Source organism: Strix aluco, chromosome 3 (assembly GCF_031877795.1).
Source record: "Strix aluco isolate bStrAlu1 chromosome 3, bStrAlu1.hap1, whole genome shotgun sequence".
Lineage (NCBI taxonomy): Eukaryota > Metazoa > Chordata > Aves > Strigiformes > Strigidae > Strix > Strix aluco.
Genome location: NC_133933.1, coordinates 35,204,969 through 35,217,094, shown reverse-complemented (window position 1 = coordinate 35,217,094; position 12,126 = coordinate 35,204,969). Strand labels below are relative to the sequence as shown.

At 43.4% G+C, this 12,126-nt stretch overlaps 1 protein-coding gene across 9 annotated transcripts in view; it reads right to left on the bottom strand.

Moving 5' to 3' along the window:
- TTC7A (tetratricopeptide repeat domain 7A) overlaps positions 1-12,126 on the bottom strand; it is a 179,685-nt gene that overhangs the window by 120,602 nt on the left and 46,957 nt on the right. For 7 of the 9 annotated variants that reach the window (XM_074818080.1, XM_074818076.1, XM_074818081.1 and 4 more), the window contains one exon: positions 1,754-1,858. The exons of the other annotated variants lie outside the window; for them this stretch is intronic. In XM_074818080.1, coding sequence (XP_074674181.1) covers positions 1,754-1,858 — 105 coding nt within the window. The remainder of the gene's footprint in view (positions 1-1,753; positions 1,859-12,126) is intronic. 9 annotated transcript variants of the gene reach the window in all.

The following is a 12,126-nucleotide window of genomic DNA, read 5'->3' as shown; positions in this document are numbered from 1 at the left end:
AAACTCTTCTATACCATCAAGTCTGGTATCAGGGTAGAGCATAAGCCACTGAGTGAAAGGAAGAGGGGAGAAGCCTATTTTTAATTTGGTTTTAGTTCATAAGGTTGCACTCTAGATAAATGCAGTAAAATTACCCCCTTGTGAAATCATGTTTGTATTTCACATTGCATCCCAGTTCTGAGCCAGGGTCTGACTGAATAACACTGAAAAGTGTTTCACACAATTAAAAAGTAGTAGACAAAGGAAAGAACCCTCTTACTTTGCAATAATCAAAACCAGATCATTTTTTCCTTCTTTCTCCTATTTTTCAGGGTTAGACTGTACTTTATCAGCTCTGCCATGTATGAGAAGTCTGGATATACTAGATTGTCTGAGGACAGAGTTGGGACTGAATTACAGTCTCACCATCTTTTCTAAGTATCTCTATAACAAGGTATTTTTTATATGTTAGCTGTGCTAGCAGATTCAAAGAGACTTTGGGGAGAAGCACCAATGAGAAGGACAAATCCTGACTCTGATCATTTCCTGGCACAGCAGCATCTTCAATTTCAGCTCATAATTTCACATTCAACTCCTCATCCATCACAGTCAGCAGACTTTAATGGCACCATCTGAAATTTATTCCTCAATAGTGAGAGCTGCATAAACACCATGAAAGAAAAGAGATTCTATGCCATTTCTTTTCTTACTCATCCTTTCACCTCAACACACATCAATGACCCAATGTTTGGCAGAGTGACTCCGTTAAAGCTTCTCTATATAGAGAAGTATAGTGGACTTCTCTATATAGAAAACACAGGTAGGTTGAGTAGTTCAGCAAGGATTCCTTCAAGACCTGAAAGATTTTTCCTAGAACAAGATAATTGCCAGGTTTTGCTGACTCACATGTAAGTTGAACCATTATAGTTCAAACAGTATAATTAATTCAAAAACATACATAACCAGATCTCCTTGCTGACACCACCGTAGTGTGTAAACTGATACAACTCAATTAAGCTTAGCTGAATACCAACTTTTCACCAGACAGGGATGTAGAGGATGGGGAGGAAGAGGGTAGGGGGACACAACAACAGCAGATCTAGCTCCTACAACTTTTCACCAAAATCTGGGCAGATTCTTCTGGTATTTTCTTTCATGTTTTCCTGCACCTTTGTTTTACTTGTAGTAGCAATTATAATCCTTCATTGACTGCAGGGACACCTCGTGGTGAGGACAGGTGAAATCAGCAGGCTGCCATTCAAGTAATTAAACCAAGCAGCAAAAGACTGACAGATGTTTTTGCTCCTTGGGATAATCAGAATTTCACAGGCACAGACTTCCACTCCCACTCTGCTTCTGGGGTATATATTAACACATGCAGAACAGAAAACACTGACACAGCAACTTCAAGAACAAAGGACCAAGTCATCCAGCAGACCTGAACTGTCTAACAGTCCACTTAACATCTATTAACTTTTGTCTTCCAGGGGTTACACGAGTGGCCCATTCAACTCAACACTCAGTTGAAGAAGCAGTCCCCAGAACAGCTATTATGGCTTTCCCCCCTCCTCCTTTGTTTAATGTGCCAGCAAAACACATTTCAGTGACTCACCGCAGAATTTCTTGCTGGGATTTTCATTTTTTTTTTTAAAAGGCACACATGCATGCATGATTTTTAACAGGGATTCTCTCTCTCTCCACTGCAACTACATGGTGGCACTGTCACTGCCGTACCTGATCTCTTAGATCACAAGAATTGCATCAGCTTGCTTACCCAGTGCAGCGGCCCAATGCAGACCTTGGCAGCCAGAAGAGGAACGGTGGGATCTGTAGGTCGCAGTTTAGCACACTCTCTGAGCACTGACACAGCATATGCTGACTGGAGGAGGAGGAGGGGGGGGAGAGAGGAGGAGGAAATAAAAAAGGCTGATTAGACAATGCTGTTAAGAGTCCAAGCAAGATAATTCAGTGAAATGTACAAAGAAGTGCTATGAAGTAAGGAATCAATGTCAGCAACAAGTTAGCAACTTTATTCCCACCTCCACACACAGACACATGTGTGCGCACATGCGCACACAAACATACACTCTTCCCACGCTCAGAGGGAACATGCCAAAGAACCAGCCCTGGCTGTGCACTTTACAAGAAACAGTTTTCCTCAGCTGTTAACACACTGGTTATTTTAACTCTGCCCTCCCAATTCACAAGAACGCTGCTACAGTTTTCCTTGCACACAACCATTCTCCAGTAAGCCAGAAAAGATCATAAAGAGCTTATCCTACAGTACAAGAACATTTTAGGCCAACTCTACTCAGAGAGAGGTTTGTGTATCTAAAGTAGTCTGCTATGTAGATTGTTTTGTGTCTTCTCCAGTTCCAGAACATACAACTGGGATCCCACCATACAAAGGGTGGAGCAAGCAACTGCAGAGCAATACACTGTTCAGAGGGTGGTCCAAGTAGCATGTGTTAAAAAGAAAGCCCATAAAACTCTTGCTGTCTTCCTGGTGTTAGGTTACCATTAATGAATGACGTTTATGAAGATTAGCAGTTACATAGCCCTTTTGATTCAATACGCTCCATAAACATTGCTTTTTACAGCACATATTCATGGCTGCCACATTTCAGTAGGTTTAAAGGGGAACGAGGAAAGCTCCGAGATCCTGGTGAGAAGGTCTGGTCAGCCAATGAGGAGGTGGCAGGGTTGCCCTGCCACAGTCCTCCAGTCCACTCCACCCGAACCACAGTTTCTTTCATGTTTCCAACCCTCCTCACTGCTGACCCGTGATACCCCCAAACTCTCTCATCCCTTGAGCTCAAGGGGAAGTTTTCTCCTCTCAGAATTTCTCCTTACATGCCCCATTCCTCCCAACTCTTCCACACAGTCCCAAGACACACACAGGCCTCTCACAAGCACATTAATCATGGCCTCTCCATATTACAGGAGAGCAGCAACGGCAGCTTGCAGAGTCATACTAACTACTACTCTTATCAGGTCCTGGGCATCTCCTCCTGACCCCCAGGGGCTCTCCCCACCAGAGCTCTGACCAGCACAGGTGGCTGGGTCTGGTGTCTGCTCCGATCTCGTGCAGCCCTGCACCGCAGCTTCATGCTCCCACCAGCCACCAGCACTTCCCCTCCCTTGCACCACACCAAAGCGGGCTGCACCTGCTGCCTCCTTTCTCCACAAAACTGAAGGTCCTCTTCTTGCTATGGGATTCAAAAGCCTGGATAGGAATTTGCTTGGAAGGGAGCCTGGAAAAGGGAAAACCAGATGTAAAGCAGCCCTGCCCATGCTAATGCAAAGATGGGTTTTGTAACCAAAGACGTGAGCTCCGCAGCAACAGAGCGCAAACCCACTTGTTTGAAAAGCTTGGGTACCTGCTGTGTGGTCTGAAGAAGAGCAACAGCATGCCCTACGTTCTCCAGTCTGCTCCCACCTACATAGAGCATCAGGTATCATCAATAAAATTAAGGAAATGCTTGTTATTTTACAATTCCAAACGCACAATTTGACTAAAGCCAGAAGCAAGCTTGTTTCAGGGTAAAGATGGGAATCAATAAACCTCGTCCTAGAGCTTAAACTCTCAAAAACAAAGACTTGGGTAATTCAACTCTGAGGTACATGAAGAAACACATCATTGTGCTCTGCTGTCACAAGGTGACTAGCATCCCTCAGAATGAACCTCCCTGACACCTATTTGTTCAGAACAAGTAGTGTCTCAGGTTTTAATGGCATCTTATTCCTCTCTCTGACAGAATGCTGCCTGCAGAATTCCCAGTAGCACTGCTGGACATGTTGGAAACGCAGGCATAACCCTGTAAGGGTCCTAGCCTGGCACATCATCTTCCTGCCCTGCTGCCTATATTCCAGCCCCACAGGGGCTTCCAGTCAAGAGATACCCAAAGAGTAAGCAGGACAACATGTACCTTGCCGGTCAGTGTAGCTGCCGCTGAACCCCCCGCAACCCTTGTCATCTCACCATGTGAAAGTGAACTGAAAAGGTCAGGTATGTAAAAGACCACACACTGTTCGGTGTCAAAGCTTTCAGAAACAGATAGAAACCGAAGCCAGTGGTGATTTCTCAGCTTCCCATCAGCAGCGTGACTGCAGGAAACGCAGGAGGCATCTGGGAGCTGGTGACAGGTACCCCACAAGCCAGCACAGCCAGCACTAGCACAAACCAGAGCAGTGAGAGGCCCGTCCTATTTTGGGCCACAGCTGTAGGTCCTTCCAGGGTCTACACCAGAAGAGAAGTGATACAACCCAGCTCCTTGCCAGTTCCTTTTGACCTCCACTCCCAACCTGTCTGCAGCCTGTCTACTGAGTCAGGCTGGTCCTTGGGACAAGACAACCCTGCAGCCTCCAATAACCTTAAACCATAGAGCACTTCTCATGTCTGTCCTGAATCTGTTCAGGAGGCAACTGCAGAACACAGTGACTACTGAATGCTGCAAAGCAGAAAGTCCCACCCTGTGCCTACACCCAAACACCTCACGTGTGGAGTCACTTGATCACATGCACTCTGGAGTTTCTGAACATGGATTTACAGAGCAAGAGCCGCTGTTTCCACACTGCTTCTGAAACATTTACAAAGCTATGTCACTTTAAAGTTTATAAAATTTGCAATTAAACATATGGAGCAGAAGTAGTTTTTGAAACATGGTGGCATGAAGCCCTTCTCCCCAGCTGCATTTTAAAAATTTAAGAGATCTAAATAATTTCACTTTGAAAACTTAATTCATCAGAAATTATATACAGATGATCAAAATGTTAGCCAAGGAATGATGGGAGAAAGAATATCCCACTCCCACAGTGACCTTACTTAGGGGAGACTGGTATGACTGGTATGAGGTGTTTCAAAAATATTAATTACATGGCAGGGAACGAATATCATCCATTCAGTATTGAATACAGATGTCATTGGTTTGTAAAAATATTTAATATGAAACAGTGTTTATGTAACACTGAAATAATCTGATAATTAAAATGTACATATTCTTTCACTTAGCGTGGGTGCACCAGGCAGCCAAGCGCATTGTTTGTGAGATTCACTGCAAGGCAATAATAATTAGATTTATTGGTGAGGCATGTTTTGAGAAGAGCAGAACTTGAACTCCAAGTGCGTGCATGCTTCCTACTCACAATTCCAAGCTTCAGAGGGGCTCACAACAAAATTCAAGCCAGGGTTTAAGTTCTGTCGGTTTAGCTTGCTAATTGTTGGATGATAATGACTGCACTGGAACCAGTTCCCAAGGATTTCAGAGAGCTAGGGATTTGCCTCTGGGTCTCATTTGGCTTCTCTTTGGGAAAAAGGCTTTTAAATCCCCCCAAACACATGGTTTAAAGAAATGGCAAGCTTGCCAACAGCTGCCTCACGGGGGTTTCAACTTTGTTTATGGGAGGTCTAATGTAGGAGTTCTCAGCCTTGGGATTCTCACCAGGTTTAAGGAGATTCATGACCATCCTTCCTTTGTTATGACCAACAAAGCACAGAGCTCAAATCAGGTTATGGAGTGAAAACAGTGCTTTAATGGGAATGTTCAGCCACCAAAAAAAAATAAAAATAGGTGAACTGTGTAAGGAACTTTAGAACTTCACTTACCTGAGTTGGGCATCTCCATCCCTTACATACCAACAACTTTGTGCTTTTTGCAATGGAAATGGGGAAAGGAGGTGACACTACTGTTTCATATTTAAATCCAGCATCTATAGGAAGCTGATTTTGTCTGTCATTTTTTCCTCACCTAATCCACTTGCATACAGTATTTTTCTTCTGCAGAGAGCGCAAACATGCTCCACAATAATATATGAAAAGAAAATTAGAAAAGGCAGTTTCTGGGAAGTAGCAAGCAATACTGACAAATGGCTGCTTTCGATACAGACCTCTGAAAGAGCTCTATGTACCACACCCAGTATCGGGGCGGGGGGGGACATGACACTTCTCAATCTGCAGCAAGAAATCACAAGGAAGTTATGGGGAAGAAGGATGGAAAGGAGACCACCCCCTATGTAATTACAGCAGCCATGGCTTTGAATCCTATAAAAGGAGTAAAACGTAAAGAAAAACTTCTATCCAAATACAAAACACAACTCCCATTCCCCATTTACTAATTATATAATGAAGCATGCAAGCATACTCCTCAACAATGCTTGCACATGAGCAGTACAAAATGAAGAATAGTCTACAGTTAATTCTCTTTCTTACTTTTCCAAAAGGCTCAACAGATCTTGCCATCAATTATGGTAAATGCATACATGCTGCCCAAATGCTGGTTTGCCAAGCTCACTCCAACACAATTTCCATTCTTTCCCCTCCCCTTCTCTCCCACCATACCAAAGCAACAAAAGAAGGATGTCAGAAATTAGTTTCATATTTAGAAGATAAAGAAACCACAAATGTAAGTAAAAGGAAGAAGAATTTCCAGACAGTAAATCATGCCAGGCAGACTTGACACACCATAAACAGTTGCTCTTCTCTTGCAAAGGTTCCAAAAACCTTCTTTGGTAACACTTTTCAGCCAAAGGGAAAAATGTTCCTTAAGGTAGACAGCCTCATTTCCCATTCACCTGGCAGTTTAGTACACAGATGAATCTCCACAATTAGTACTGCTTCATTTCTAGCATCATCCTGTCTGATTTTAAAAACTGCACTATTTCAAAGGGATTGTGGGGAAGGGGGGGGAGGGGAGAGGAAAGTCTTTCATCATTATGCAAGAATTAGTATTCCCTGTATCCTGGGATTCACAGCCATCTAGCTATAAGTGACCTTGAACCAATACTGGGAGATGACAGAGTGAGCCAGCAATTGAGAACTCTGGAATTAGTTGTTCTGGTGTTAGCTTTCCACTGAATTTCTAGATTTCTGCAAATCCCTCCGCATGAACATTATTTCCCTAAGACATTTATTTCTCTCAACACAGGGACCAATTCTTCCCTTTTCTTTTACCTTGTGTTTAGCAAATTAGAGCACTGGAGTTCAGCAGCTTCAAATACTCACTTTTAAAAGTACCTCTTAAATTCTAATATCTATAAGCATAAATTTGTCCTTGCTAATGTGACAAACACCCCACTTCACACTTTCTGTCAAGAAAAGAGAGTTAAGCCTGAAGGCAATTATATAGCCCACCTAGGTATTCTGCTTGACAGTCAGGCGTCTTTGGAAATTTCCATTTTTTTTGTACTATCTACAGCACAGAAGCACACCCCTTTCTAATCTTTCTTTTGCACCAAAGGAAACCAAATTATTGACTATCCCTTAGATAGCTGACCTTTGTAACAGGATCTTTAACCAATGAATGTTCAATATTTTAACTTTCATTCCCCAGCAGTGCTATTTAAGGAGCCATCTGAGGCTTCTGCTGCTCCCAGGGTTCCTGCCTGCAACGCAGAGGAACGTACTTTTTTTTTTTGCCAGTTGCCTAGCAACCAGCCTAAGCTTTTGCAAGGAAACCACCATAAGAACAGCCTAAATCATAAAATTCGTCTGCTGTTACTGCAGAATTATGTATCAAATATATTTATAACTTTCCTTCTAACCTTCTGGAAAGCTGTATGTTGGCAGTACAGGCATGGTGGAGTCAAATTTGAAGCTCCTTGAAGCTGTTAGAGACATCTGCTTTTGCTGCACTGTTTAAATAAGGGGAATTATTCCTTTTTTTGTGGGCAACACAGATATGAGCAGCTCAGACATTAGCTTGTCATTATTTGGCTATGACCAGTATGTATCAGCAACTTGCAAAGGGCTCCAAAATCAGAGTGCATGTCTGTGTAAGCCTGGTTTCAAAACCCTAAAAATGCTGCCAGCACAAGCCCTGGGCAGGGCTGCAGTATCTCCAACTGCTGAGCAGCCAAGGGGAGCACAGTGACACTGCAAGACTGGCTTGGGGAAGAGCTGGAGCCTACTCTCCCAGAAAAATGGCTGAATGATAGATGCCAAGAAGGATGTGATTATTTCCCTTTGTATAACACCAGACACCTCCTGAAGCATTATGTTATTAAGAAAACCATTCAGGTAGACAAGCATGACTCTTTCTTCCTCTTTGCCTTAAAGATGAATAAACATAAGGGGTAAGAGCAGAGGAGCATTTTGCGTAGTTGAAAGCAGCTTTATCTGCCTAGTTTTGCAAGGTGCCATACTTGGAGCATAAATCCTCCTACTGCCAACCTATCTTATCTGTATGGTAATGTTGACCGTTGTCCCTATGGTGTCCTCAGTGTGGGCTAGCAGGGGCTGGAGGAGGATCAGCAATGATGCAGTTCTTCCTAAACTCATGCAATTGCTGTCCTAAAGGCAAGCACTGGGCTGATGATGTTCTGTCAACCCTGGACGAGAGAGGCTGTACAGCTGTGTGCGAGGCACCCTAGGAACCCCTAACCACCATCAGCAATTTCAGCACAAGGCCTGCTGAGCATAGCCCTTTCCTCCAGGTAACCACTTCCAGCTCTATTGGGCTCTCACAGAGGCTTTTCCCCACAGCCCTTTCAATTGCTTCCGAGTTCTTCCTTTATGCACTTTTTGCTGCGCTTCATCCCTTAAATACAGGGTGAGGGGTAAGAGCAGATCATCCTCTCCTCTCCTAAGCAGATGCTCCCGACATCCCTCAGCTGGCCTGAGACTGTATCCCTCCCCCTCCTCCTCTCAAGAAACACACATCCTAAAGCTTTTAATTCACTAACCGAGTTGTGTCGTGGCAGGGTTTTTTTGGCAGAAACATTACATATGAGCATGAAAATGGTTTTATGCATTGCATACACTAATAACAATAATATACATCTACTGGGCATGAGAGATCAGTGTAATACTGCTGCGAGTTGAATGGCTCAATTAGGGTACCCAGCACTTTTAGACTAAGTAGACTCAGTGTTCACAGAATAATTTCACAGCTATCCTTGAAGAATTCCTCCCTCACTACCCTTAGGAAAATGGCACATCATTGTCACTAAATACTAATCTTGTCTCCTTGGTTGGTAGGTAGAAGAGAGGCGTCAGTGTTGCCTCACATTGTTCAAGGCCCATATTTTATCAGTTTATCTTTCCCTTAAGCAGTATGACAGGTAAAAAAGACATGACGCAGATCTAAAGACTTTCTGAAGTACTGTCAATTTAAGCTAGAGCCCAATCCCACGATGCACTTCTGAGTCTCTATTCCCAGAGAGCTCCAGTGACACGTTGGGACACCCAGGCTGGGTCCCATGTGAGGCTGTTAGGTGTGGAAGGGAACAGAAATCTGAACAAGGGAACATGTAACTGATCCAACTGGTCTGAGGCCAGGGAAATGCTTGTAAGTGCACAGGGACCCTATTTCACATCCCTTGTGCTTGTAATACATCATCTGGACACTATGACAATTTTGCCTCTAACTAGATACGTCAGTAGAGCTACTCTAGTCTGCAGGAGTGCTGTGTGCTGGTAATCTCCACAACCTCCAGTGGAAACTGTTTACCTGAAAAGCAGCAGCAGAGGAAAGTCTGCCCTGAACAGCTGTCTCTCTCTTCACTACTGTGAAGACTACAGTGTCTTCTCTACTCTGTACATGTTTGGTCCTTCCTTTCCCCATTCTGCTGAACACAGGTCACTTTTTCAAAATCTTAAGACAAGCAGATGCAACCCTACTGCACTCATTCTACTCTGGCAGCAGGACAGTGGCTCATCTCATTGCCCAAGGACTCTGCCAGATGGCACCCGGCTATCACACTACTGGCCACTCAGACTCCAGCCTGTCTATGCACGGCAGCAGAGCCAGGGATCTGCTATGCCCACTGAGCCTCTGGCTGTATTACCACATCACAAAGGTTATTACCAGCAGAAGCAACTTAAAGCAGCTGTGAAGAGTTCAGCAGTCAGTTTTCCAGCACCGGTTCAGAAGTACAGGGGTGCTGCATTAGACTGATTTAAACCTTTCTCTTGCCTATCCAGAACGGCACTTGATAACCCAAGACATCTCTCGCTATGTCTCTGACATTGTCTAGGCTTTCCCAGCATTTCATCTAAAATTGCCTACAAAAGTATTTCAAATTTCATGGTGGATTTTAATTATTTAAACAAACATGGTCCTTTTGTTCAGAAAATATACAGCTTGGTATACATGCATTCCCAAGAATGGGTTAAAAAACAACCAGACCACACCATCTTTCTCATTATGCAAGTTGCTGAGAAGCACAGGAAAGCATAATTGCTGTCATTCCATTATTTCCACTGCTTAAGTGGATAGAAGACAGAGAGGAAGGTTAAGCTTCTCTGAGCTTTTTCATTCACTATTTTATGAAGCCCTAAGGCCTTGCTTGCTCTGTAAGAACTTACTGAAGTGATGTGCCTATTTCCGTTAAGACACATGCTTTTTAGAATAATGTGTAAACTCAAGCCTACATACAGTAATAAGCCTAGGTGGCTGGCTTGACATTCAGACTGATCACTTGGGAAAACGACAGTGACCATTTGGCAATTTTTTGGCTGGTAGAGGAAGAAGAGAGTTTGAAATTCAACTTGATTGACTTAACCTGAAGAAGATGAATATACAAAATAAAAGTAACACTAGTCAAATGCAGTGTAGAATAGAGGGCAAAATAGGATTTTACAGCACTTAAGAAGGTCAGAGTTTGCAAATCCTAAAAACATGGTTTAAAAAAAACCCCAACCAACCAGACACCCCCCAAGTTTCCAGCATTTACAGGTTGATAAAACTGTTCCTGTCGTACACAGGATTTATGAGCATGATTTGCTGTACTGCAGAACAAGTAACGCTGCAGGATGTGAGATTTCATTACCAAGAAATGAGATCAGGAATTGGCTGTGACTGAGACAGGTGAAAACAGATCTTTTACCTATAAAAGCTCAAGTCTATTTTGCATTCTGCAGTCTAGACAGACCACACTGTTTTCTCATCAGTTCTTTCTGCTACACTGGAGCACTTACTTTTAAATGAACTCTGTCCTGCTATCAAGCTGCGAAGCAATATAAAAATGTATGCCACATCTCCCATTAGCAAGATGACGCATTGCAGAGTATACGACAGGAATCCTCAGGGAATACTTTGGGATTAGAAGTGAAATACTGCACAGATGGGATTGTTGGGTAAGGGAATTCCCTCTGCCCCATATAGGGCTCAGAACATTTAGAGCTTTTACATGAATAAGCAAGATCGGGCCATTTTAGATTGTAAATATTTAAAGTACAGGCAAAAAGACGTGACATACTTGAAAACCTGAAAAGACAGGACAGTTACAGAGATACAGACACTTGTGCTGCTCTTTCTTCCTCTGAAGTACCAAATATTAATTAACTTCTAGGGAAGGTGAAGAGGTATGAAAACATGTAAGGACAAGGACAGAGTTCTCACGCAAATTGTTAGAAGCTAAAGATTGGCCCCATTTCTCTCCTTCATACTAACCTAAGATTGAACCACAATTACTCTCTGAACACACTCACTCTCTCAATCATCAGCAGTTAAAAATTTAGATCTGCTCCCCGGCAGATTACTAGAGTTACAGCCTTGTCTGCTGTTGAGAAACGGGTTACACAACCTGTAAAGCCAATAAAGCTCCCAGACAAGTCCTGTGTTTACGGGAAGATACCCCACCTTTCCATTATGGTCTATCTAGCCATTGTTGTCCTCAGTATCAAGAGATCAGGTATCCAGAGGATTTGCAAAAGGCACAGAGGGCAGCAACGTGTTAACTCCAGCTGAATGCCAAGGGGAGCTGGACCTGACTTGTAAACTCCCCACCTGACACAGGCCAGTGCTAGGTATTAGCACCATGGCACCAAGCTCATTGTTTAAGTATTCCACCAGTAGCTTCAGGTTTCCCTATACATGATTGAGTCTAGCCATCATTTTCATACTTGGAATTGGATTTTGAAATGCTTGTACTGAACTCCTAAAGGAATCTGTGAACCTCTTTCTCACTATACATCTCCCTTCAGCTCCCTGCTGATCTAACATGCTTTGTCAAAGTTTTGATGTCTCCTTTTGATTATAACTGATCTAGCTGATTTACAAGATAACTGTGAAGTCCCAGAACAGTCAGAGTTTGCAAGGTCCCACCAAGTACACCCCTGGTGCCTCACAGTGGGATCACCACTGACCGATACTTGCCTAGGGTGTCACACAGAACCCCAGTGACACAGGCTCCACACAACCTCTACAG